Here is a 24,829-nt window from a genome sequence, read left to right as displayed (position 1 = left end):
CCATATTAGGTGTTTTTCCAGGCTTGTCCTGCGGCCTCTCCCAGTTCTAGCAAGTTTTTCTTTTCACTTTGGTTTCCTATTCAGTAGGTACTAAAATGCAGGACCTTCCAGATTTTCTTCCCCTTATGACGTCCTTTGTTGTCCTTGTAGTGTTTTGGTTTTGTTGATGTGGTGTAAACTCAGTGGCTGAGAGTTGGGTATCCAGCGCCTTTGGTGTTGGTTCTGGAGAGGCCTTGTCATAATGGCACATGGGAGCGGGGGTTCCTCCAACAGCGGGCAGGGCCCGGTCAGGACTAAAGTCGAGGTGGGTCATATGGCCGTGGGGTAGAGCCGCACGTCAGGCGCACAGGACGGGGTCAGGCCGAGATCCGTCAACCGGCAGATCGCCGGCATCCGACCCCTGCCCTCCCCCTGCCCCTGCAGCGCCCGTCGCCGCCTTCCCCGCGTCCACACAGCTTTGCCGCCGCTTGCGTTGGCACCGCAGACAGCCACGGAGTCGGCCGCACGTCAGGCGCACAGGACGGGGTCAGGCCGAGATCCGTCAACCGGCAGATCGCCGGCATCCGACCCCAGCCCTCCCCCTGCCCCTGCAGCGCCCGTCGCCGCCTTCCCCGCGTCCGCACTGCTTTGCCGCCGCTTGCGTTGGCACCGCAGATGGCTCTTCGTGGCATAGCAATGCCAGAGTGGCTTGTTAGCTGCAGCAGACTCCAGATCGAAGCGGTATAATTTGGATTCTCCCCAGTGTCCACATCCATATTAGGTGTTTTTCCAGGCTTGTCCTGCGGCCTCTCCCAGTTCTAGCAAGTTTTTCTTTTCACTTTGGTTTCCTATTCAGGAGGTACTAAAATGCAGGACCTTCCAGATTTTCTTCCCCTTATGACGTTCTTTGTTGTCCTTGTAGTGTTTTGGTTTTGTTGATGTGGTGTAAACTCAGTGGCCGAGAGTTGGGTATCCAGCGCCTTTGGTGTTGGTTCTGGAGAGGCCTTGTCATAATGGCACATGGGAGCGGGGGTTCCTCCAACAGCGGGCAGGGCCCGGTCAGGACTAAAGTCGAGGTGGGTCATATGGCCGTGGGGTAGAGCCGCACGTCAGGCGCACAGGACGGGGTCAGGCCGAGATCCGTCAACCGGCAGATCGCCGGCATCCGACCCCTGCCCTCCCCCTGCCCCTGCAGCGCCCGTCGCCGCCTTCCCCGCGTCCACACAGCTTTGCCGCCGCTTGCGTTGGCACCGCAGACAGCCACGGAGTCGGCCGCACGTCAGGCGCACAGGACGGGGTCAGGCCGAGATCCGTCAACCGGCAGATCGCCGGCATCCGACCCCTGCCCTCCCCCTGCCCCTGCAGCGCCCGTCGCCGCCTTCCCCGCGTCCGCACTGCTTTGCCGCCGCTTGCGTTGGCACCGCAGATGGCTTTTCGTGGCATAGCAATGCCAGAGTGGCTTGTTAGCTGCAGCAGACTCCAGATCGAAGCGGTATAATTTGGATTCTCCCCAGTGTCCACATCCATATTAGGTGTTTTTCCAGGCTTGTCCTGCGGCCTCTCCCAGTTCTAGCAAGTTTTTCTTTTCACTTTGGTTTCCTATTCAGTAGGTACTAAAATGCAGGACCTTCCAGATTTTCTTCCCCTTATGACGTCCTTTGTTGTCCTTGTAGTGTTTTGGTTTTGTTGATGTGGTGTAAACTCAGTGGCCGAGAGTTGGGTATCCAGCGCCTTTGGTGTTGGTTCTGGAGAGGCCTTGTCATAATGGCACATGGGAGCGGGGGTTCCTCCAACAGCGGGCAGGGCCCGGTCAGGACTAAAGTCGAGGTGGGTCATATGGCCGTGGGGTAGAGCCGCACGTCAGGCGCACAGGACGGGGTCAGGCCGAGATCCGTCAACCGGCAGATCGCCGGCATCCGACCCCTGCCCTCCCCCTGCCCCTGCAGCGCCCGTCGCCGCCTTCCCCGCGTCCGCACAGCTTTGCCGCCGCTTGCGTTGGCACCGCAGACAGCCACGGAGTCGGCCGCACGTCAGGCGCACAGGACGGGGTCAGGCCGAGATCCGTCAACCGGCAGATCGCCGGCATCCGACCCCAGCCCTCCCCCTGCCCCTGCAGCGCCCGTCGCCGCCTTCCCCGCGTCCGCACTGCTTTGCCGCCGCTTGCGTTGGCACCGCAGATGGCTCTTCGTGGCATAGCAATGCCAGAGTGGCTTGTTAGCTGCAGCAGACTCCAGATCGAAGCGGTATAATTTGGATTCTCCCCAGTGTCCACATCCATATTAGGTGTTTTTCCAGGCTTGTCCTGCGGCCTCTCCCAGTTCTAGCAAGTTTTTCTTTTCACTTTGGTTTCCTATTCAGGAGGTACTAAAATGCAGGACCTTCCAGATTTTCTTCCCCTTATGACGTTCTTTGTTGTCCTTGTAGTGTTTTGGTTTTGTTGATGTGGTGTAAACTCAGTGGCCGAGAGTTGGGTATCCAGCGCCTTTGGTGTTGGTTCTGGAGAGGCCTTGTCATAATGGCACATGGGAGCGGGGGTTCCTCCAACAGCGGGCAGGGCCCGGTCAGGACTAAAGTCGAGGTGGGTCATATGGCCGTGGGGTAGAGCCGCACGTCAGGCGCACAGGACGGGGTCAGGCCGAGATCCGTCAACCGGCAGATCGCCGGCATCCGACCCCTGCCCTCCCCCTGCCCCTGCAGCGCCCGTCGCCGCCTTCCCCGCGTCCACACAGCTTTGCCGCCGCTTGCGTTGGCACCGCAGACAGCCACGGAGTCGGCCGCACGTCAGGCGCACAGGACGGGGTCAGGCCGAGATCCGTCAACCGGCAGATCGCCGGCATCCGACCCCTGCCCTCCCCCTGCCCCTGCAGCGCCCGTCGCCGCCTTCCCCGCGTCCGCACTGCTTTGCCGCCGCTTGCGTTGGCACCGCAGATGGCTCTTCGTGGCATAGCAATGCCAGAGTGGCTTGTTAGCTGCAGCAGACTCCAGATCGAAGCGGTATAATTTGGATTCTCCCCAGTGTCCACATCCATATTAGGTGTTTTTCCAGGCTTGTCCTGCGGCCTCTCCCAGTTCTAGCAAGTTTTTCTTTTCACTTTGGTTTCCTATTCAGGGTACTAAAATGCAGGACCTTCCAGATTTTCTTCCCCTTATGACGTTTTGTTGTCCTTGTAGTGTTTTGGTTTTGTTGATGTGGTGTAAACTCAGTGGCTGAGAGTTGGGTATCCAGCGCCTTTGGTGTTGGTTCTGGAGAGGCCTTGTCATAATGGCACATGGGAGCGGGGGTTCCTCCAACAGCGGGCAGGGCCCGGTCAGGACTAAAGTCGAGGTGGGTCATATGGCCGTGGGGTAGAGCCGCACGTCAGGCGCACAGGACGGGGTCAGGCCGAGATCCGTCAACCGGCAGATCGCCGGCATCCGACCCCTGCCCTCCCCCGGCCCCTGCAGCGCCCGTCGCCGCCTTCCCCGCGTCCGCACAGCTTTGCCGCCGCTCGCGTTGGCACCGCAGACAGCCACGGAGTCGGCCGCACGTCAGGCGCACAGGACGGGGTCAGGCCGAGATCCGTCAACCGGCAGATCGCCGGCATCCGACCCCTGCCCTCCCCCTGCCCCTGCAGCGCCCGTCGCCGCCTTCCCCGCGTCCGCACTGCTTTGCCGCCGCTTGCGTTGGCACCGCAGATGGCTCTTCGTGGCATAGCAATGCCAGAGTGGCTTGTTAGCTGCAGCAGACTCCAGATCGAAGCGGTATAATTTGGATTCTCCCCAGTGTCCACATCCATATTAGGTGTTTTTCCAGGCTTGTCCTGCGGCCTCTCCCAGTTCTAGCAAGTTTTTCTTTTCACTTTGGTTTCCTATTCAGTAGGTACTAAAATGCAGGACCTTCCAGATTTTCTTCCCCTTATGACGTCCTTTGTTGTCCTTGTAGTGTTTTGGTTTTGTTGATGTGGTGTAAACTCAGTGGCTGAGAGTTGGGTATCCAGCGCCTTTGGTGTTGGTTCTGGAGAGGCCTTGTCATAATGGCACATGGGAGCGGGGGTTCCTCCAACAGCGGGCAGGGCCCGGTCAGGACTAAAGTGAAGTGGGTCATATGGCCGTGGGGTAGAGCCGCACGTCAGGCGCACAGGACGGGGTCAGGCCGAGATCCGTCAACCGGCAGATCGCCGGCATCCGACCCCTGCCCTCCCCCTGCCCCTGCAGCGCCCGTCGCCGCCTTCCCCGCGTCCACACAGCTTTGCCGCCGCTTGCGTGGGCACCGCAGACAGCCACGGAGTCGGCCGCACGTCAGGCGCACAGGACGGGGTCAGGCCGAGATCCGTCAACCGGCAGATCGCCGGCATCCGACCCCAGCCCTCCCCCTGCCCCTGCAGCGCCCGTCGCCGCCTTCCCCGCGTCCGCACTGCTTTGCCGCCGCTTGCGTTGGCACCGCAGATGGCTCTTCGTGGCATAGCAATGCCAGAGTGGCTTGTTAGCTGCAGCAGACTCCAGATCGAAGCGGTATAATTTGGATTCTCCCCAGTGTCCACATCCATATTAGGTGTTTTTCCAGGCTTGTCCTGCGGCCTCTCCCAGTTCTAGCAAGTTTTTCTTTTCACTTTGGTTTCCTATTCAGTAGGTACTAAAATGCAGGACCTTCCAGATTTTCTTCCCCTTATGACGTCCTTTGTTGTCCTTGTAGTGTTTTGGTTTTGTTGATGTGGTGTAAACTCATAGGCTGAGAGTTGGGTATCCAGCGCCTTTGGTGTTGGTTCTGGAGAGGCCTTGTCATAATGGCACATGGGAGCGGGGGTTCCTCCAACAGCGGGCAGGGCCCGGTCAGGACTAAAGTGAAGTGGGTCATATGGCCGTGGGGTAGAGCCGCACGTCAGGCGCACAGGACGGGGTCAGGCCGAGATCCGTCAACCGGCAGATCGCCGGCATCCGACCCCTGCCCTCCCCCTGCCCCTGCAGCGCCCGTCGCCGCCTTCCCCGCGTCCACACAGCTTTGCCGCCGCTTGCGTGGGCACCGCAGACAGCCACGGAGTCGGCCGCACGTCAGGCGCACAGGACGGGGTCAGGCCGAGATCCGTCAACCGGCAGATCGCCGGCATCCGACCCCAGCCCTCCCCCTGCCCCTGCAGCGCCCGTCGCCGCCTTCCCCGCGTCCGCACTGCTTTGCCGCCGCTTGCGTTGGCACCGCAGATGGCTCTTCGTGGCATAGCAATGCCAGAGTGGCTTGTTAGCTGCAGCAGACTCCAGATCGAAGCGGTATAATTTGGATTCTCCCCAGTGTCCACATCCATATTAGGTGTTTTTCCAGGCTTGTCCTGCGGCCTCTCCCAGTTCTAGCAAGTTTTTCTTTTCACTTTGGTTTCCTATTCAGGAGGTACTAAAATGCAGGACCTTCCAGATTTTCTTCCCCTTATGACGTTCTTTGTTGTCCTTGTAGTGTTTTGGTTTTGTTGATGTGGTGTAAACTCAGTGGCCGAGAGTTGGGTATCCAGCGCCTTTGGTGTTGGTTCTGGAGAGGCCTTGTCATAATGGCACATGGGAGCGGGGGTTCCTCCAACAGCGGGCAGGGCCCGGTCAGGACTAAAGTCGAGGTGGGTCATATGGCCGTGGGGTAGAGCCGCACGTCAGGCGCACAGGACGGGGTCAGGCCGAGATCCGTCAACCGGCAGATCGCCGGCATCCGACCCCTGCCCTCCCCCTGCCCCTGCAGCGCCCGTCGCCGCCTTCCCCGCGTCCACACAGCTTTGCCGCCGCTTGCGTTGGCGCCGCAGACAGCCACGGAGTCGGCCGCACGTCAGGCGCACAGGACGGGGTCAGGCCGAGATCCGTCAACCGGCAGATCGCCGGCATCCGACCCCTGCCCTCCCCCTGCCCCTGCAGCGCCCGTCGCCGCCTTCCCCGCGTCCGCACTGCTTTGCCGCCGCTTGCGTTGGCACCGCAGATGGCTCTTCGTGGCATAGCAGCGCCTTTGGTGTTGGTTCTGGAGAGGCCTTGTCATAATGGCACATGGGAGCGGGGGTTCCTCCAACAGCGGGCAGGGCCCGGTCAGGACTAAAGTCAAGGTGGGTCATACGGCCGTGGGGTAGAGACGCACGTCAGGCGCACAAGACGGGGTCAGGCCGAGATCCGTCAACCGGCAGATCGCCGGCATCCGACCCCTGCCCTCCCCCGGCCCCTGCAGCGCCCGTCGCCGCCTTCCCCGCGTCCGCACAGCTTTGCCGCCGCTCGCGTTGGCACCGCAGACAGCCACGGAGTCGGCCGCACGTCAGGCGCACAGGACGGGGTCAGGCCGAGATCCGTCAACCGGCAGATCGCCGGCATCCGACCCCTGCCCTCCCCCTGCCCCTGCAGCGCCCGTCGCCGCCTTCCCCGCGTCCGCACAGCTTTGCCGCCGCTTGCGTTGGCACCGCAGATGGCTTTTCGTGGCATAGCAATGCCAGAGTGGCTTGTTAGCTGCAGCAGACTCCAGATCGAAGCGGTATAATTTGGATTCTCCCCAGTGTCCACATCCATATTAGGTGTTTTTCCAGGCTTGTCCTGCGGCCTCTCCCAGTTCTAGCAAGTTTTTCTTTTCACTTTGGTTTCCTATTCAGGAGGTACTAAAATGCAGGACCTTCCAGATTTTCTTCCCCTTATGACGTTCTTTGTTGTCCTTGTAGTGTTTTGGTTTTGTTGATGTGGTGTAAACTCAGTGGCCGAGAGTTGGGTATCCAGCGCCTTTGGTGTTGGTTCTGGAGAGGCCTTGTCATAATGGCACATGGGAGCGGGGGTTCCTCCAACAGCGGGCAGGGCCCGGTCAGGACTAAAGTCGAGGTGGGTCATATGGCCGTGGGGTAGAGCCGCACGTCAGGCGCACAGGACGGGGTCAGGCCGAGATCCGTCAACCGGCAGATCGCCGGCATCCGACCCCTGCCCTCCCCCTGCCCCTGCAGCGCCCGTCGCCGCCTTCCCCGCGTCCACACAGCTTTGCCGCCGCTTGCGTGGGCACCGCAGACAGCCACGGAGTCGGCCGCACGTCAGGCGCACAGGACGGGGTCAGGCCGAGATCCGTCAACCGGCAGATCGCCGGCATCCGACCCCAGCCCTCCCCCTGCCCCTGCAGCGCCCGTCGCCGCCTTCCCCGCGTCCGCACTGCTTTGCCGCCGCTTGCGTTGGCACCGCAGATGGCTCTTCGTGGCATAGCAGGGCCTTTGGTGTTGGTTCTGGAGAGGCCTTGTCATAATGGCACATGGGAGCGGGGGTTCCTCCAACAGCGGGCAGGGCCCGGTCAGGACTAAAGTCAAGGTGGGTCATACGGCCGTGGGGTAGAGACGCACGTCAGGCGCACAAGACGGGGTCGGGCCGAGAACCGTCAACCGGCAGATCGCCGGCAATCCGACCCCTGCCCTCCCCCGGCCCCTGCAGCGCCCGTCGCCGCCTTCCCCGCGTCCGCACTGCTTTGCCGCCGCTTGCGTTGGCACCGCAGAATGTTGGTTCTGGAGAGGCCTTGTCATAATGGCACATGGGAGCGGGGGTTCCTCCAACAGCGGGCAGGGCCCGGGCAGGACTAAAGTCAAGGTGGGTCATACGGCCGTGGGGTAGAGACGCACGTCAGGCGCACAAGACGGGGTCAGGCCGAGATCCGTCAACCGGCAGATCGCCGGCATCCGACCCCTGCCCTCCCCCGGCCCCTGCAGCGCCCGTCGCCGCCTTCCCCGCGTCCGCACAGCTTTGCCGCCGCTCGCGTTGGCACCGCAGACAGCCACGGAGTCAGCCGCACGTCAGGCGCACAGGACGGGGTCAGGCCGAGATCCGTCAACCGGCAGATCGCCGGCATCCGACCCCTGCCCTCCCCCTGCCCCTGCAGCGCCCGTCGCCGCCTTCCCCGCGTCCGCACAGCTTTGCCGCCGCTTGCGTTGGCACCGCAGATGGCTTTTCGTGGCATAGCAATGCCAGAGTGGCTTGTTAGCTGCAGCAGACTCCAGATCGAAGCGGTATAATTTGGATTCTCCCCAGTGTCCACATCCATATTAGGTGTTTTTCCAGGCTTGTCCTGCGGCCTCTCCCAGTTCTAGCAAGTTTTTCTTTTCACTTTGGTTTCCTATTCAGGAGGTACTAAAATGCAGGACCTTCCAGATTTTCTTCCCCTTATGACGTTCTTTGTTGTCCTTGTAGTGTTTTGGTTTTGTTGATGTGGTGTAAACTCAGTGGCCGAGAGTTGGGTATCCAGCGCCTTTGGTGTTGGTTCTGGAGAGGCCTTGTCATAATGGCACATGGGAGCGGGGGTTCCTCCAACAGCGGGCAGGGCCCGGTCAGGACTAAAGTCGAGGTGGGTCATATGGCCGTGGGGTAGAGCCGCACGTCAGGCGCACAGGACGGGGTCAGGCCGAGATCCGTCAACCGGCAGATCGCCGGCATCCGACCCCTGCCCTCCCCCTGCCCCTGCAGCGCCCGTCGCCGCCTTCCCCGCGTCCACACAGCTTTGCCGCCGCTTGCGTTGGCGCCGCAGACAGCCACGGAGTCGGCCGCACGTCAGGCGCACAGGACGGGGTCAGGCCGAGATCCGTCAACCGGCAGATCGCCGGCATCCGACCCCTGCCCTCCCCCTGCCCCTGCAGCGCCCGTCGCCGCCTTCCCCGCGTCCGCACTGCTTTGCCGCCGCTTGCGTTGGCACCGCAGATGGCTCTTCGTGGCATAGCAGCGCCTTTGGTGTTGGTTCTGGAGAGGCCTTGTCATAATGGCACATGGGAGCGGGGGTTCCTCCAACAGCGGGCAGGGCCCGGTCAGGACTAAAGTCGAGGTGGGTCATACGGCCGTGGGGTAGAGACGCACGTCAGGCGCACAAGACGGGGTCAGGCCGAGATCCGTCAACCGGCAGATCGCCGGCATCCGACCCCTGCCCTCCCCCGGCCCCTGCAGCGCCCGTCGCCGCCTTCCCCGCGTCCGCACAGCTTTGCCGCCGCTTGCGTTGGCGCCGCAGACAGCCACGGAGTCGGCCGCACGTCAGGCGCACAGGACGGGGTCAGGCCGAGATCCGTCAACCGGCAGATCGCCGGCATCCGACCCCTGCCCTCCCCCTACCCCTGCAGCGCCCGTCGCCGCCTTCCCCGCGTCCGCACAGCTTTGCCGCAGCTTGCGTTGGCACCGCAGATGGCTTTTCGTGGCATAGCAATGCTAGAGTGGCTTGTTAGCTGCAGCAGACTCCAGATCGAAGCGGTATAATTTGGATTCTCCCCAGTGTGCACATCCATATTAGGTGTTTTTCCAGGCTTGTCCTGCGGCCTCTCCCAGTTCTAGCAAGTTTTTCTTTTCACTTTGGTTTCCTATTCAGGAGGTACTAAAATGCAGGACCTTCCATATTTTCTTCCCCTTATGACGTCCTTTGTTGTCCTTGTAGTGTTTTGGTTTTGTTGATGTGGTGTAAACTCAGTGGCCGAGAGGTGGGTATCCAGCGCCTTTGGTGTTGGTTCTGGAGAGGCCTTGTCATAATGGCACATGGGAGCGGGGGTTCCTCCAACAGCGGGCAGGGCCCGGTCAGGACTAAAGTCGAAGTGGGTCATATGGCCGTGGGGTAGAGCCGCACGTCAGGCGCACAGGACGGGGTCAGGCCGAGATCCGTCAACCGGCAGATCGCCGGCATCCGACCCCTGCCCTCCCCCTGCCCCTGCAGCGCCCGTCGCCGCCTTCCCCGCGTCCACACAGCTTTGCCGCCGCTTGCGTGGGCACCGCAGACAGCCACGGAGTCGGCCGCACGTCAGGCGCACAGGACGGGGTCAGGCCGAGATCCGTCAACCGGCAGATCGCCGGCATCCGACCCCAGCCCTCCCCCTGCCCCTGCAGCGCCCGTCGCCGCCTTCCCCGCGTCCGCACTGCTTTGCCGCCGCTTGCGTTGGCACCGCAGATGGCTCTTCGTGGCATAGCAGGGCCTTCGGTGTTGGTTCTGGAGAGGCCTTGTCATAATGGCACATGGGAGCGGGGGTTCCTCCAACAGCGGGCAGGGCCCGGTCAGGACTAAAGTCAAGGTGGGTCATACGGCCGTGGGGTAGAGACGCACGTCAGGCGCACAAGACGGGGTCGGGCCGAGATCCGTCAACCGGCAGATCGCCGGCATCCGACCCCTGCCCTCCCCCGGCCCCTGCAGCGCCCGTCGCCGCCTTCCCCGCGTCCGCACAGCTTTGCCGCCGCTTGCGTTGGCACCGCAGACAGCCACGGAGTCGGCCGCACGTCAGGCCCACAGGACAGGGTCAGGCCGAGATCCGTCAACCGGCAGATCGCCGGCATCCGACCCCTGCCCTCCCCCTACCCCTGCAGCGCCCGTCGCCGCCTTCCCCGCGTCCGCACAGCTTTGCCGCCGCTTGCGTTGGCACCGCAGATGGCTCTTCGTGGCATAGCAATGCCAGAGTGGCTTGTTAGCTGCAGAAGACTCCATATCGAAGCGGTTTAATTTGGATTATCTCCAGTGTCCACTTCCATATTAGGTGCTTTTCTGGGCTTGTACTGCAGCTTCTCCCAGTTATAGCAAGTTTTTCTTCTCACTTTGGTTTGCTCTTCAGGAGGTATTAAAATGCAGGACCTTCCCGATTTTTCTCCCCCGATTAAGTCATTTGTTGTCCTTGCAGTGTTTTGGTCTTGTTGATGTTCATTGTGCTTCTCCTGGTGTCAACCACACACACAGATACACACGACATACCATGTGCCACTACTGTGTGTGTGTGTGTGTGTGTGTGTGTGTGTGTGTGTGTGTGTGTGTGTGTGTGTGTGTGTGTGTGTGTGTGTGTGTGTGTGTGTGTGTGTGTGTGTGTGTGCGATCGGCGAATCCCATATGGCTGCAGGCGGTCCAGCCACTGAGCTGTAATCAAAGCAGGCATACAGGTCGAACTTTATTAGGAGCTACTCGATAGCTGACTAACAAGCACAACCGGTAGGGCGCCGATGCAGCAAAGAGTCAGCGTCGACGAGAGGAGAGCCTCCCGTGGGCATGAGGAGGTAGCTCCAATTGAGCAAAAACATTTTCATTACCTTTTTGAATCAAGCTGCAGTGAAAGAGTTGATGAGGTGGATATTTGCGCGAGGTAAGGCCATTTGTTTTATTCCCACGGAAATCCCACATGGCTGACAAATTCAAACGCTTGATTGTTCATGGAGAGTCCTCATAAAATCTGGTTTATCTTCAAAGAAGTCACCTTACACAAGGATGCATGTTCCTTTGATTGGAATTGAATTTACTTTTCGGTTGGATGATTTCTCCTTCATCCCATTAAAATGTCATCCAAATTTCAAAGCGTGGATCCTTTGCATGGCTGCACAATGTCTTCTCATGAGTGTCAATCATCGCCTACCTATAAATATTGCAACGATATGATTGTGCACTCAGTGCGGTGAACTAATGAAAAGTGGCGATGCGAACATTTTCTAGGCCAATCAATCGCCTGCAATTGCTTCCCTTCTCACTGTGCCGAACCTCTGATACTGGAGTATGAGGTTATTAACGCTGTTGGGTGGTTATATGGCTCCTACGATGTTTTGTGCTATATGATGACCGCCATCCATCGCAGAGTTTGGCAAATTGTTTCGGCCAGTAATAAACCCAATGCCATGATAAAAAAACGAATAATAATAATAATCCTCCAGGTCCATGTGCGAACTAACATTCAATTGTCCGTTGTTCATAGCTTCTCTATTTATTTGCATCCCTCTGCCAAAGAAGCAAAATCTATCTTGAGAACATAACCCGAAGAACCCCAAAAGAATCCACTTTTTCCTTGGCGGTCCCACCATGGGCAAAACCGGACAGAGTACAGTGGACTTAAACTGCTCTACTGACATCAAGCAAGCGGTTCCTTTTGAGCAAATGGCGCATGTGGTACCTCCTGTGGATCGAGAGCAGCCAAGAGAGGAGGCCCCCGACCGAGGCAGCTGGAAAGGAAAGTTTGACTTCCTGCTGTCGTGCGTAGGTTATGCCATCGGCTTGGGGAATGTCTGGAGGTTCCCGTATTTGTGCGGCAAGAATGGCGGAGGTAAGTTCCGCCGGATCAAGACTTCATTTTCACACAACTGATTAATCCACGTCCCGTCAAAGGTGCTTTCTTGATCCCGTACTTTATGACTTTGGTGTTTGCCGGGATACCACTCTTCTTACTGGAGACGTCCCTCGGACAGTTTACCTCAGTGGGAGGGCTGGGAGTGTGGAAGCTCATGCCGATGATGAAGGGTAAAAAAGACGAGAATGTTCCTCAATGACGTAGGGAAGTGAAAACGGTCGAGGTGTTGAGGTCAAATGTGTTTGTGTCGGCAGGTGTCGGTCTGGCCGCCGTGGTGCTCTCCTTCTGGCTCAACATTTATTACATCATCATCATAGCATGGGCTCTCTACTATTTATTCAACTCCTTCGGGTCGGTACGTTCGAAGCAAGATTTCCGTCAAGGCTTTTGTTGGCCAGATTCAGATGTTTTTCCTGTTTCTGGGTGTGCAGGAGCTGCCCTGGAAAAATTGCGACAATCCCTGGAACACGCCGAAGTGCTTCTGTAACTATAGCCTGAAGGACACCACCAACCTGACCAGTGCTGTTACCGAATTCTGGGAGTGAGTCTACATGGTCTTTTCCCTTCCTGAGATTTTGTTTTCACTGTGGCTTTGCGCAAACGGGATAAATCCAAATTGCTCGTTGGTGTTTTCCAAGGCGTAACATGCACCAGCTGTCCGGAGGTCTGGAGGAACCCGGGGAAGTTCGTTGGCCCCTGGTGGGCACCTTGGCGCTCGCTTGGGTTCTGGTCTATTTCTCAATCTGGAAGGGAGTAGAGTGGACGGGGAAGGTCAGATTTTATTGTGTCATTTAAAACATTAATTTTGATCTTCTCTCATTGAAGGTTTAACTTTGACAAATGTCCACCATTGAGGATATTCTTGTTTTCCTTTTGGCAAATCTGTGTCTTCCATCGAATCCCTGTTTTGTCCATAAAAGGATCCATAAATCTTAAACTTACCTCTCCATTCAGGTGGTGTATTTCTCGGCGACCTATCCCTACTTTATGCTCTTCATTCTTTTCTTCCGTGGAGTCACCCTCCCGGGAGCCATCGACGGAATCCGCTTCTATATCACCCCAGATTTCAACAAGCTCATCAGCTCAGAGGTAAAATGTTTTCAATACACATGATTCCATTTCTTCATTGGTCTTGTCTGGAAAAATGAATTACTACATACTTGAATGGAAAATTGTGCGTCCTACTATGGTGTCTTAAGGTGTGGCTGGATGCCGCCACCCAAATCTTCTTCTCCTATGGCCTAGGCCTGGGCTCGCTCATCGCGCTGGGCAGCTACAACAGCTACAATAACGACGTCTACAAGTATGGGCTGTACTTGTACGCCGACGGCCATTTTGTGTCCCGCTGCTGATCGGTCCATCGTGCATTCCAGGGACTCCATCATCGTGTGCTGCATCAACTCCTGCACCAGCATGTTCGCTGGCTTTGTCATCTTCTCCATCGTGGGCTTCATGTCGCACATCACCAAGAAATCCGTTAAGGAGCTGGCCGCTTCGGGTATTCGATAGACGAGATGCGATTTGTTTGGCTCCGAGTGCCGCTAATCAAGTGCTTTTAAACATAGGTCCTGGATTGGCGTTCTTGGCATACCCCCAGGCGGTCACGCAGCTACCCATGTCGTCTCTGTGGGCCATCCTGTTCTTTTCCATGCTAATGATGCTGGGATTGGACAGCCAGGTATAAACAACACACGAGGCAGAGAAAAAACAATAATCCAATAACTCACCCTGTCGCATCCAATCAGTTCTGCACGGTGGAAGGCTTCATCACAGCTCTGATGGACGAGTATCCCTTATTGCTGAGGAAGAGGAAGAAGGTGTTCATCTTGGTGGTCTGCTTTGTGTCCTTCATCATTGGTTTCTCCAATATCACACAGGTACACCACATGACAAAACAACTCTGGGACGTGCTTCATCTTCTACGCATGTCTTCCAGGGTGGCCTGTATGTGTTCAAGCTGTTTGACTATTACTCCGCTAGCGGAATGTGTCTCCTCTATCTCGTCTTCTTCGAGACTATTTCCATCGCCTGGTTTTACGGTAGGATGTCTGCCGGCCAGGTGGTAACTTTGCATCCTTTTGCCCTGACCTCGATTTGATGGCGCAGGAGCCGAGAGGTTCTACAAGGATATCGAGGACATGATCGGCTACCGACCCTGCGTTTGGTGGAAGCTCTGTTGGAAGTATTTCACGCCGCTCATTTGCCTGGTAGGCGGACAGGAAATGATTTCATTGAACAGACCTCTGTGACACCAATCTGTCACTGCCATGTTGTCACTCAGTCAAACTGGTGACGATCAATATGTTTGGTAGTGTCGCGGTGGAGAAACAATGATGGTCAAAATAGTGAAATACGGCGACTGCTAGAAGGGGCTTGCTACTATTAAAACATTGGAATCAAACCTAGCTTCCTTGGGGTAGTTAGCTGAGAGATTCAAAACACAGATGTAGCTAACATGCTAATAGGTATTCGACACATTTTAAAATATTTTTCTTACATTAATAACACGATAATGTGGCTAGCATGCATGCATATCATTAACACCCCGCCGTTGTGTGTCTTTTAAGCACATTATGCAAATTAATTTATTGAATTCAAAACATAAATCATTTGTTCAGTTCAATACAAAATCACCAGTGTCGTCTGTTTATGTGCAAGGTTGACTCCAAATGAACGCAGACTTGTCGCATCACATCCCCCCTGTGTAAGTCAAATGTCTTTATTTCAGGGTGTCTTTACCTTCAGCGCAGTGGAGATGACGCCGCCGACTCTGGGCAAGTATGTATACCCTGTGTGGGGACAAACCATTGGCTGGTTCATGGCCTTGTTGTCCATGGTGCTCATCCCGGGCTACGTGGTCTACATGCTGTGCACCACGCCGGGACCCGTCGAGGAGGTACCGCGTCACCCTCGCATACTTTCTCTACTTAGAAATGATGCAGGAGTAGTGGGTTAACGGAAACAATAAATATTCCTCTTTTGTGACCTTCAGCGCTGGAAGAGGATGACGACGTCGCAGCAGGAAGTCAAGCCAGCGGGTCATGACATTTCTACGCACACTGGGAATTTTGGTGAAGCCCTCGTCTAGCCCACCCTTCTGTCATCCCTGAAAAAATAATCACGCCGTGACGGCAGATTTAGTGACACTTGGATGTATTTTACGAGGGCGTTTTACAGCTTTAAAAACAAGGAAACTGTCAATCAGCCGTCATACAGTAATGTGATACATTAGCGTATATAATAACATAGGCCACACTTTGAGTTATTGATGACGAAAAAGCAATGCATGTCACATTTACAATGTCGAATGTGTTTATATATTGTCAGCAAATTGTGTTTTTGGTGAGATTAAAATAGAAATAAAAATCAGGACAGAATACGATTTTTCTCAGGTGTGCTTCATGACCTGCCCTGTGCTATATGAACAGTTTGCACCAATGTATATAAATACTTTAATCTGTAAAAAACTGTCCAAAAATCGAGCATGGCAAACACAGATAGACTTGTATGATGTTTAATAGCATGTTGATATACTGCAAAAACAGTTTGAGAAAGGAATTCACCCACGGGAAGTGATGGCTCATTACACCCACATTCCCTTATGTTTAACTAATTAAATGTAAATTCCCTAATATTTGTCATTGTGTCATTCATGAAGCAGTGCAATGGTATATATGGGAGAGCCCTTTGGTCAGTGTCCTGTCATAGCTGAAGGTCAGCCACTTGCGGGATCCCCTAAATGCTACATTGGTTACATCCCGTGCACGCGCACGCGGACATAAAGCATCTCCCAAGAAAATGAGACAATTATGCAGGAGGGCGGTGGAGGGGGTTGGGGAGAATCCGACATTTCCACCATATGGGGCCAACATGCAAAACAAATGATATAGGTGGAACAAATGATATGCTTTGTTTTTCAAGCTAATAAAAATAAATAAACCAAAGTGCTCATTCTTGCTATTTTACTGTACCTTAGCGTGTTGATGCGATGTGAAAATCTCTCCAAATAGCACGAAGACCTGCAATAACACTGATATTGTGACGATGCATTAAGCAGGATTTGCTCACATTTCTCATTTGAGAAACAGTTATCTTTTTTTACTTACTTTTAAGTCCAAGGGATGATAGAGGTGAATAAAACAGGGAGTGAAAAGAAAAAAAGAATCAATAAATCTGCCTGGTGGCTGACAAATGACTGGTCGGGTCTGGGAGGTCAAGCTCACTTGGGGGGCATTTTTTGTTTGAATGCATAAAAGATGAGGAGCGGGGCATCGGGTGACCCGCTTCAGAGTGAGGGTCATGTGATTATTAAAAGGCTGCTTGTCCTTTCTGACATCTTTAGGATGTGATATTTACAATCCGGGCTCGAGGGGGGAAAAAAAGATCAGATAACACCCCGCTTATTCTCATCAACATTTTGTGGCGGGATGGGGTTGTTGGGATTATCCAGTTTGTTATTCTTACTTTTGGGGGATAAATGTCAGGCTACAAAGATTAGCAGGAGATATGAGAAGACAACACGCACAAAGGCTTCGAAAAATAAATAAAGGGGGGAAATTTGACATTCCCTGAAAATTCTCCATTTCCTGGAGAAGCAAAACAAAAAAAGTAGTAGCCAGCGTGGGAGCAGTGTCCATCCATCCGTCATGAATAAATGTTTGGCTTTGCAAATATCACTTTTCTTTCTTTTTTTGGCACAATAGTCGCAGGTGAGGATATTTCTGCTCTTTGTCCATCCACAATTTGAGTTAAAAAGGTGTTTTGAAAAATCAAGTCACGTGTCATCAACACATGGCGTTGCTCGGTTCTTGTTTTTCAAATCTAAGCATATTTTGGTAAATATAATTATATACGTATTTAGGGTATTCTTCTTTTGATATTTTTTTATCCATATGTACATTTGTACCGTTAAATGGTGTGAATGGGGTGCATGAGATGATATTTTTTTACAGCATGCTCCGGGAGCCGCTAGGGGTCCGATGTAGTCCGGGTCCGATGTAGTCCGGGGGGATGTATTGATGTGGGTGGTTGTACGGCGGCGGCGGCGGGGGGAGAGGGGGTTGGTGGCCATCGCCGCCGTCGCAGCACTGCGAGGCGTCGGGCGAGCGCAGCGGCGTAGACGTAGCCGACTGGCTCAGCTGGTAGTGCTGGTAGTAGTGATGCGGGTGGTAATGGGGGAGCGAATGCGGGTGGCCGAGGAACGCCTCCATGCGGGCGTGGCCGCCATTGTCCATCATGATGACCTTGACGATCTGCTGGCATTGGATGAGCGCCTCGGGCCGCAGGTCGGCCACGCTGGTGGCGGGTTGGGGGCGTGGCCACTGGGCCGGGGCGCTGGAGTGTTGGGGGGAGTGGGCGAGCCCCGGGTGGAAGAGCAGCTCCCCCCCGTGGTTAAGAAGGCCCGCGCTCTCGGGACTGCTGCTGCTGAGCTGGTACGTCTGAAGCCTGTTGTGAATTGACACCTAGTTTAGAAAACAGCCAAGAGAACAGCATCAAATGTTATCAAGCTGGTTCCTCCGCAACGATCCGTCAAGCCCTCTTTTTTTTGGGAGGGGGGGTGAAGGTGGTGGTGATGTCAGAACACACACGCACACACGTGGGAGGTGGTCCTCCGTGGATGCTGGGAACACCGATGGGAGTTGTGTGTGAGAGGGGGTGGTGAGTGAGCCCGGTGGTTCTAAAGGGGGACACTGAGGGCACTTGTATCGCCCTTCCAAACCACTGTGTGGCGCTATGCGGGAAAGGGAGCGGCGGACACGAGGATACTCGGAGGGAGGAGGTAGAAGAGGAGGGTTGGGAAAGCACACAAGACGTCCAACAAGCAACGGGGTGGCACAATGCACAGGTCACATGATTAAGACTTCGAATTCTGGATGTGTCGCTTGTCTCTGAGATGAAGACAAAGTCGATCAATCGATGACATAACAGCACACGGCTGGGATTTTGCATAAATCTCAAACTAATTTAGTTTTTCCCTTTTTGAGTTGTTGGGAATTTGGTTGGCTTGATTCAGTTTTTACAGCAGGATTCTTTGTTGATGCAGAGTTGCAAGTCGAGTCGTCACCTTGTAGAATCCTGGTCACTGATTCAACATGAACACGATAGTCATCCAGTTCTGAAGCAGAAGTTCCTGGGAGTGTTCCGTCAATTTTGGAATGTCTGATCCAAGATAGGTGAGGTTTTCCCTTGATGGGGTTGTGATCATCTTTCAACACAAATGATTGGGTGCGGCTCTGACACAATCAGCCTTTAATGCGCCTGTAATGCTATTACTTTCATCACTCTGCTGCTGTAAAATCTAAATTTCCCCACTGCGAGACTCATCAAGGCTAATCTAATCTAATCCGGCCTGTGGTATGTCCTCGATTGGCTACCCAGCCAGGTTTTCATGCCGGTAATATTTCAGATTTTCAGCGCAGGTTGACGGTCTCAACCGCGTTTGGCGGCTCCTCTGCAGTTCTTGAACCTTCAGGGTAATGATCCTTATGCTACTTATTCCTGCTCAGGTCTTCATCTTTTATCATATGAATCAGTTTTGACAATCTTGTTGACTCCTTTGTTGACAGGCACTATTCCTTTCCGACACTTTGTGTCACGTCAGTATCGGCGAGCAGCTGTTTGATGACTTTGCGCGGCAAACTTCCTCCAACCGCGGATGGGATGAAAGGATGGAGACCCCAAGAGCTGCGCTCTGCATTGCGGCGACAGCCCAACAGCCCCACCCGCCGGCAATCCACGTCCTCTCCTCTCCCGGACGAATGCGCTGTGACAAGCTAACGTTTCCTTCGCGCCAGCTGCTGACATTTACTGCAGCGTGTGGAAGGACGGAGAGGACAATCTTCCACAATGAGAATAAGCTAAAATCTCAAATTAAATCAATAGCTACCTCCACTCCCCCCCCCCCAAAAAAAAAAGCTCAATATCTAATTAAGCCACAAGGAAAACAGGTCCGTGTTATTTTCAATGTCAACTTGGGGCTATGTGCATGTCCTTTGCCTCCTGGGGGCGCTCCGCCCAGTCAGCGTGGTTGGCGACGACGTGTAATTAGCATCAACCGCGGCGTTTAATTACAGCGATAAAGAACCACGCCGTGTGGTGGCGCACGTCGACGCTGAAAAGGTCATCCTGTAGCAACAAAGCCTCCATGTTAATGTCATCGAGATGGATTCTCTTTGCACGAGATGCTTGTCCAGGGGTTTTGTATGAGCGGAAAGAGGGGATCCAAATGGATTTGTTGTTGTCCTCGTTGATGCTGTTCTTGATTCGACGCTGATGCGGATATACATTTTGTATCGATCCGGGTTCCTCCTAACGACGCTAGTTTGAGCACTTACCTGTCGTAGGGGACTTGTCCTTGTCGTTAAGCACTTACCTCCATGGCATTTTGTCCACTTCTGTCCTCCGCCTCCTGGTTTCCTGAAGCCACAGTGTTATATTAAAAAGGACAAAAACACCCGCATTTATTCCAACATGTTTTAAAATCAAATGAGAAGAAAATTAATTTATCAAGTAATTATCACACTACCACATCAAAGGTAATTTAGCTCGTAAGCCGTTTTGTCACACAGGAAGCGAACAAGCTTTTAAAATCAGCGTAGTCAAGCCTCATACTACCTACCTGGCGCATCGCCGTGCTTTCCCCGCAGCTCCAATTGCGTGCCGTTGTTGATCGGCTGCGTCTTGGATCCCTGCTGCTTCTCCAGCTCCCCTGAAGCGAGCGAATGAGAGCATAAGACACGCACCGTCGCACCCATCAGCATCGGCATCATGGCGGCAGTTACGCCATTGCACAAGCGTCGACGTGCGCCACCACACGGCGTGGTTCTTTATCGCTGTAATTAAACGCCGCGGTTGATGCTAATTGCACGTCGTCGCCAACCACGCTGACTGTGCAATGTTTTGACTTCTAATGTCCCCTTTTTGAAGTTTTGGGTTGTAAAAAAATAAGGAAGGAAAAACCTTACACTCAATGCGGATCTGTTCCATCTCTGAGACTTCAGCAATAGACTCCTTCAGATCCTCCACAAATTTGAAAAGCTCCTCAGCGCTTTGTGCGCAGAAGTTGAGCATCTGTTTCTTGTCGTAGCCGAACGGCGACAGGATGGTGATGCCGTGAGGGTAGTCTGACGAGCAGTTGATAAATTAAAAATTAAAAGCAAATTTCAGTGTGCTAAAACAATTCAGACACGGTCACTTACATTCGTTGTCAAATAAGTGAAACTGCATGCCGAGAAGGCCCAGGGCTTTGCAGAAGGTGTAGGCCGCTGAACTCTTCTTCTTTGGACATAGCTTTAATATCTATGGATGACCCAAAGAAAATAGAGAAAATGTATTTGTCTGATCTTGTGGTAATATTAGAATTATTTAATATTTTTTGTGTTTACATCGCGTTGATTTTAAAAATAATTGACTCTCAGAACAAACCAAAGTTTTGTTCCCTGACGAAAAGGAATCATTACGACTTTGCTGTGACATTTCTCTCACTTTTTGAACACGACGATGAGTATTTATCCCAACGTTAATTGACCGTGAAAACGATTGGCACGAAATGTGCCTTTAACCTCATTTCCCCCCCTCCGGAGTTGACAATTATTAGCACGTCACTTTCGTCCTCCCCTTTGTTTAAGATCAGCATTTTGCATGATGACATCTGCCGATCGACTTTGAGACGATAACCCCGCGAGGTGACTCCTAACGGGAACGCTAATTATGTCAGACACAAAGTCTTTAGTTTGCGCCGTGACCTGAGTCAAACGTCGCAGATTACGGCTGCTTTGCTCAGGGGGATAAAAGTGAGCATATCTTTCCCGTTCTACTTAATAAGAAGAAACACACGCAGATATCTCAACAGTATAAGATGCTTTCATACGTGCACTCGGCGTGGGGAGGGAGGTTGGAACCATCATTCGTCAAAACGGAATCCTCCAATGTGGGGGATAAAAAATAAAATAAATATTAAACGTGTCTTTAAAAGTTACCACAATGAGATCGTTGAAGAGGAACACTTCACGCTGGTGCGCCGCCTGTTTCTGGGCCTTGTTGACGTCCGTCACCTCGAAGAGACGGCTGCAGCATACTAGTCGTCTGTGAGGCACCGAGAGAACCTGCGGAGACATTCAGGACAAACTAATCAATCCCCGCATGCCATGATGGAAGCGTAATTGTTTCAAAAAAAGAATCAAAATAAATAATTATACTTTTTAATTTCTGCTATTTGGCATGATGGAAGTAATGTTGACACAAACTGGAACTAGTCTGGTAATGAACTATTTTTTAGATTGAGAAATACTTACTCCCGAATGTATTTCATTCGTAATTTTACCATTTCGTAATTTTCCATTTCAAGTTCACACCAGTCAACTTGAAGATACATAAAGACGATAGAAGGAGGCGGTGGCATATTCCTTACTTCCTCCTCTTGCTCTATAATCCAACCGTGTTGATTGTGACCGGTGCGGCTCCCGTCATGGCGCGCGATTAAAAGGAGTCACATAAAGGTTTATCACAAAATTGCCTTTGCGGTGTGCTCCAATCACATCATTTGATAAAAAAGGAAGCAATGGAAAAGCGCCTGTCACAAGCATTTCATTTGCGATTCGATCCGAATGCACGGCCCGGCATTTCCGCTTTTTATTTTTCTGCCGGCACCGCTCCCTCCACTGTGGATAATTTGCACAACCGTCTGCTTGTCGCAGCGGGGATGGTGGATATTTCCTGCTCGCCTCCTTTTTTTATTTTATTTTTTAAATCTCAGGTCATGTCAGCAAAGGCATGTGATTACATAATGAAAATGAAACCCGACAGTGTTATGATGAACTGCCCAGTTTGTCCGAAATAAATGTAGAACTGTATGTAGAACGGATTTACGTGGGACAGGAGATGTGAGACAATATCTCTTTTCGTCAATGGATGCTACAGCTTTGTGTTTGCTTTCAACATTTAGCTTGTAGCAGACGTGCACATTTCACCATGACGTCCCTGATTCACTGGTGAAAAGGACGCTTTAATCTTCTCTTCTCTCATCTAGAACTGCTTCATATGACAAAGAGGGTGCAGAAAGTGCTTAAGATTCAATGACTGTCTGTGTCTTGTGTTGTGTCACATTAATTGTTATTTATGTATTTTTTACTAAGATTTTTACTAAGATGGCACTTATATTGTTTTTTTCTACTTCTTCCTTACCTTTCCTCTTAATTTCATCACATCGCTGCTGTGAAATATAAATTTCTCCACTGCGAGACTAAAAAGGCTAATCCAATCCAATTGACAAACGTATTTATGGCAAATATTTGGGACGCAGTGAGGACCACTGAGCTTTAATCAAGTCTTAAAATATTCATACCCGCCAAACTTCCACCATGGAGAAAGACTGCATTTACTTTTTAAAGTATGCTTGATTTCTCAGCACCTATTCTCAATCTTGCATCACTCTCCTAATAAGATGCAAAAGAGGCTTGCCTCAAGCAATCTATTTGTCATTCTCATTTGAAGTTTACTTTAAAACTGACACACAAAAACAAACAAAAGGGACTTGTACCCCGCCCACAATATTTTTTTTTCTCTCCTACTGCCTTTTGTGGAGCTGACAGCTCCTTGTGGGCAGGAGGAGACACTTTCTGTCTCAACAATCCATCATTTGGGAAATCTGACTATGCTCTCTCTCTGTCATCCGTTGGCTACCCATTCATCACCGACAAGGTTGCGGTAGGAGAGGGGACGGCAGACGGTTGAGGAAGACGTTAGCAATCACTGTCTCAATGTCATTGAGGAGGTCGACAGGAGAATCGCGAGAGTAACTTTTTGCACTGAGTCATCGTCGAAAGGGAATAAGAGGGGAGGTTAAGAGTTCAGAATGTTGAAGTGATGTTGAGCTTGAAAGGCCCATAGCATGCTAGGCAAGAAGATATAGCGAAATTGATCTTAGTAACATAGCTATCCACTCTTAGGGCTGCTGTTCTCAAGCTAAATCGCAGCCTTGGTATAGGCTGTAGCATTATTCAAAACGTCTCAACTCAAAACGATCGGGGAGCATTCTGGGTAATGAGTTTCAGGTACTCATTTGTCTTCTAATGGATCACAAATGTGCTCCGCTAACGCTACTTAAGCCAGGTGATCGTGATTAAGGCCTTGAGTGATGACTGACTGGAGCATGGAGAGCGCGTGAGTGCCGGTACTCGTGATAAATTGGCGTCTGGAACTCGGCTACGGGGAGGAGGAAGGGGGTGAGGTTGTGTCTGCTCACCGTTTTCATGCCGACGATGGATTGCTCCACCTTGGAGACGTAGGTGACGTGGTCCTCGTTGGAGCGCAGTTCTCTCATCTGTATTCGCTCGTAGATGCCCACTACCATGTCGCGGGGGATATCCGCCCCGTCGTCCACGCCTGAGAAAATGGGCGACGAACAGACACGTCTGGTGCCGTGTCTTTCTCTGCACAAACGACTTAACAACGAGGCGTTCTGAAGCGGCCGCGTCAGCAGAATATGCTTAAGCGTTCTATAATTGTGTTTAACTCACTCACTGCCATTCCCGGACGTAATCTGGGATTGAAAAGCATGACGTGCGCCATACCGGAATTTGTTGGGGTTTTGATTTTTCTTGGGTTGGCAATAAAGCACTGGTCAGACCTCCGGCAATGTTTTTTTCCATTCACGATGGGGCAGAATTTGCCTTTTGTCCACGTTAGCGCTTTGTTACAACTTTAGCTGTTGTTAAAGCGCTATTATAAATCAATGTGTATGTATTGTATTGTATTTTGTACAGCCGCCCCTATTTCAAGCTCAGATAACTACAGACCCTTATAACTTAGGAATTAAACATTTTTTTTCTGATGAAAGAAGACAGTCTAAGGTTTCTTAATTTGAATTGAATGCTTATATTCTGTGGGTTCTGCAATTTGAGTGAAAATGACAAAAACTCTGGCACTGGAGTGGATACATTTTTGCACATTGTCTGGCAGTGAATGAGTTTGTTTTTGCTTTTTATATGAACAAAAAACTAGATAAACAGACCAATACTCAACCCGTCTCAGCTGTCTTTTGTTCAACCTCTGCCGTCTCCATTTCAGGTTGACAAGGGGTCACGGGAGTGGAGGTTAATAGCCGAGTGAATGGTTTCCACCTGAGCGCGGCATGTGTCAAGCTGCCAGATGTTGCGATACTCATCGCTCACCTCTGAATCAAGTTTTTAAAAGCCCATCAGATCTGTTGAAGCCTTTGGATGATTGTTTTAAATTATGTCAGCCTGAAAACTCAGACAATTAATCAACTTGTGTTGGGGGGCTGAAGGTGCGGGGTCCATGCCCAAAATGAGATTAATGACAAGGGTAATAAATAGATGGAGAGATGATACAAAAACTCCAAAGACAAATAGACCGGCTGGGACGGCGCAGCGTGTTTTCATTTGCGTAAAATGCCCGGATTGATTTTTCCGGGCTGATTTAATCACCGAGCGCCGCCTGGATGAATTTCCTCAAGTTGGTGCACATCGAACTCCTGATTGATCAGCATTTGCGTTTACGTACCTCGGAGGTTGCGTATGAAGTCTTCCAGTAGCATCTTGCGGTCAGGTTTGATGTTGGGACTGTACATGTCGGTGTTGAGGAGAATGATGGCGAAAGCCAGGATGAAGATGGTGTCTGGGTTGTGGAACTGCTGCACCACATCAGGGTTGCACATGCAGTAACGTTGGCTGCAGAGGGGCAAACATATACACCGAAAGTATTCGTTAGTAGGTGGACAAACATGACCCTGATATCAAATGCTCCGAAATTGCAGGATTTTTTTCCACCCACCATTCAAAAAATAAATAACATCAAAATAATATAGAAGCAGATGAAAGCAAGTA

General features: G+C 52.5%; 2 protein-coding genes across 7 annotated transcripts in view; one reads left to right on the top strand and one right to left on the bottom strand.

Annotated features, from left to right (window-relative positions):
* Nucleotides 1–10,872: 10,872 nt before the first annotated feature.
* Nucleotides 10,873–15,116, top strand: LOC148881632 (sodium- and chloride-dependent GABA transporter 1-like). 2 transcript variants are annotated; one of them, XM_088988850.1, is made up of 14 exons: nucleotides 10,873–11,960; nucleotides 12,023–12,154; nucleotides 12,239–12,339; nucleotides 12,416–12,525; nucleotides 12,623–12,755; nucleotides 12,939–13,073; nucleotides 13,184–13,287; nucleotides 13,358–13,482; nucleotides 13,550–13,662; nucleotides 13,730–13,861; nucleotides 13,921–14,023; nucleotides 14,091–14,191; nucleotides 14,713–14,880; nucleotides 14,977–15,116. In XM_088988850.1, the coding sequence occupies exons 1-14, from the start codon at nucleotides 11,720–11,722 to the stop codon at nucleotides 15,070–15,072; spliced, it is 1,794 nt and encodes a 597-aa protein (XP_088844976.1). In that variant the 5' UTR covers nucleotides 10,873–11,719; the 3' UTR covers nucleotides 15,073–15,116. The 2 variants fall into 2 exon arrangements, with proteins under 2 accessions (XP_088844976.1, XP_088844975.1); XM_088988849.1 differs by having other exon boundaries at nucleotides 13,230–13,287; nucleotides 13,358–13,662.
* iqsec3a (IQ motif and Sec7 domain ArfGEF 3a) overlaps nucleotides 14,960–24,829 on the bottom strand; it is a 32,076-nt gene continuing 22,206 nt past the window's right edge. Inside the window, exons 7-16 of one of the 5 annotated variants that reach the window (XR_016113673.1) lie at nucleotides 24,507–24,673; nucleotides 23,227–23,366; nucleotides 20,963–21,088; nucleotides 20,183–20,282; nucleotides 19,949–20,107; nucleotides 19,603–19,692; nucleotides 19,357–19,400; nucleotides 16,091–17,446; nucleotides 15,956–16,003; nucleotides 14,960–15,090 (exon numbers count right to left, since the gene is read on the bottom strand). Coding sequence is in view for 2 of the 5 variants with exons in the window: in XM_088988834.1 (XP_088844960.1) it covers nucleotides 16,931–17,446; nucleotides 19,357–19,400; nucleotides 19,603–19,692; nucleotides 19,949–20,107; nucleotides 20,183–20,282; nucleotides 20,963–21,088; nucleotides 23,227–23,366; nucleotides 24,507–24,673 (1,342 nt within the window). In the remaining 3 variants the exon portion in view is untranslated. The other 4 variants (XR_016113671.1, XR_016113672.1, XM_088988834.1 and 1 more) reach the window with 4 other exon arrangements.

Source organism: Hippocampus bargibanti, linkage group LG22 (assembly GCF_051943395.1).
Source record: "Hippocampus bargibanti isolate YZ-2025 linkage group LG22, ASM5194339v1, whole genome shotgun sequence".
Lineage (NCBI taxonomy): Eukaryota > Metazoa > Chordata > Actinopteri > Syngnathiformes > Syngnathidae > Hippocampus > Hippocampus bargibanti.
This window is presented reverse-complemented; position numbering and strand designations above follow the sequence as displayed.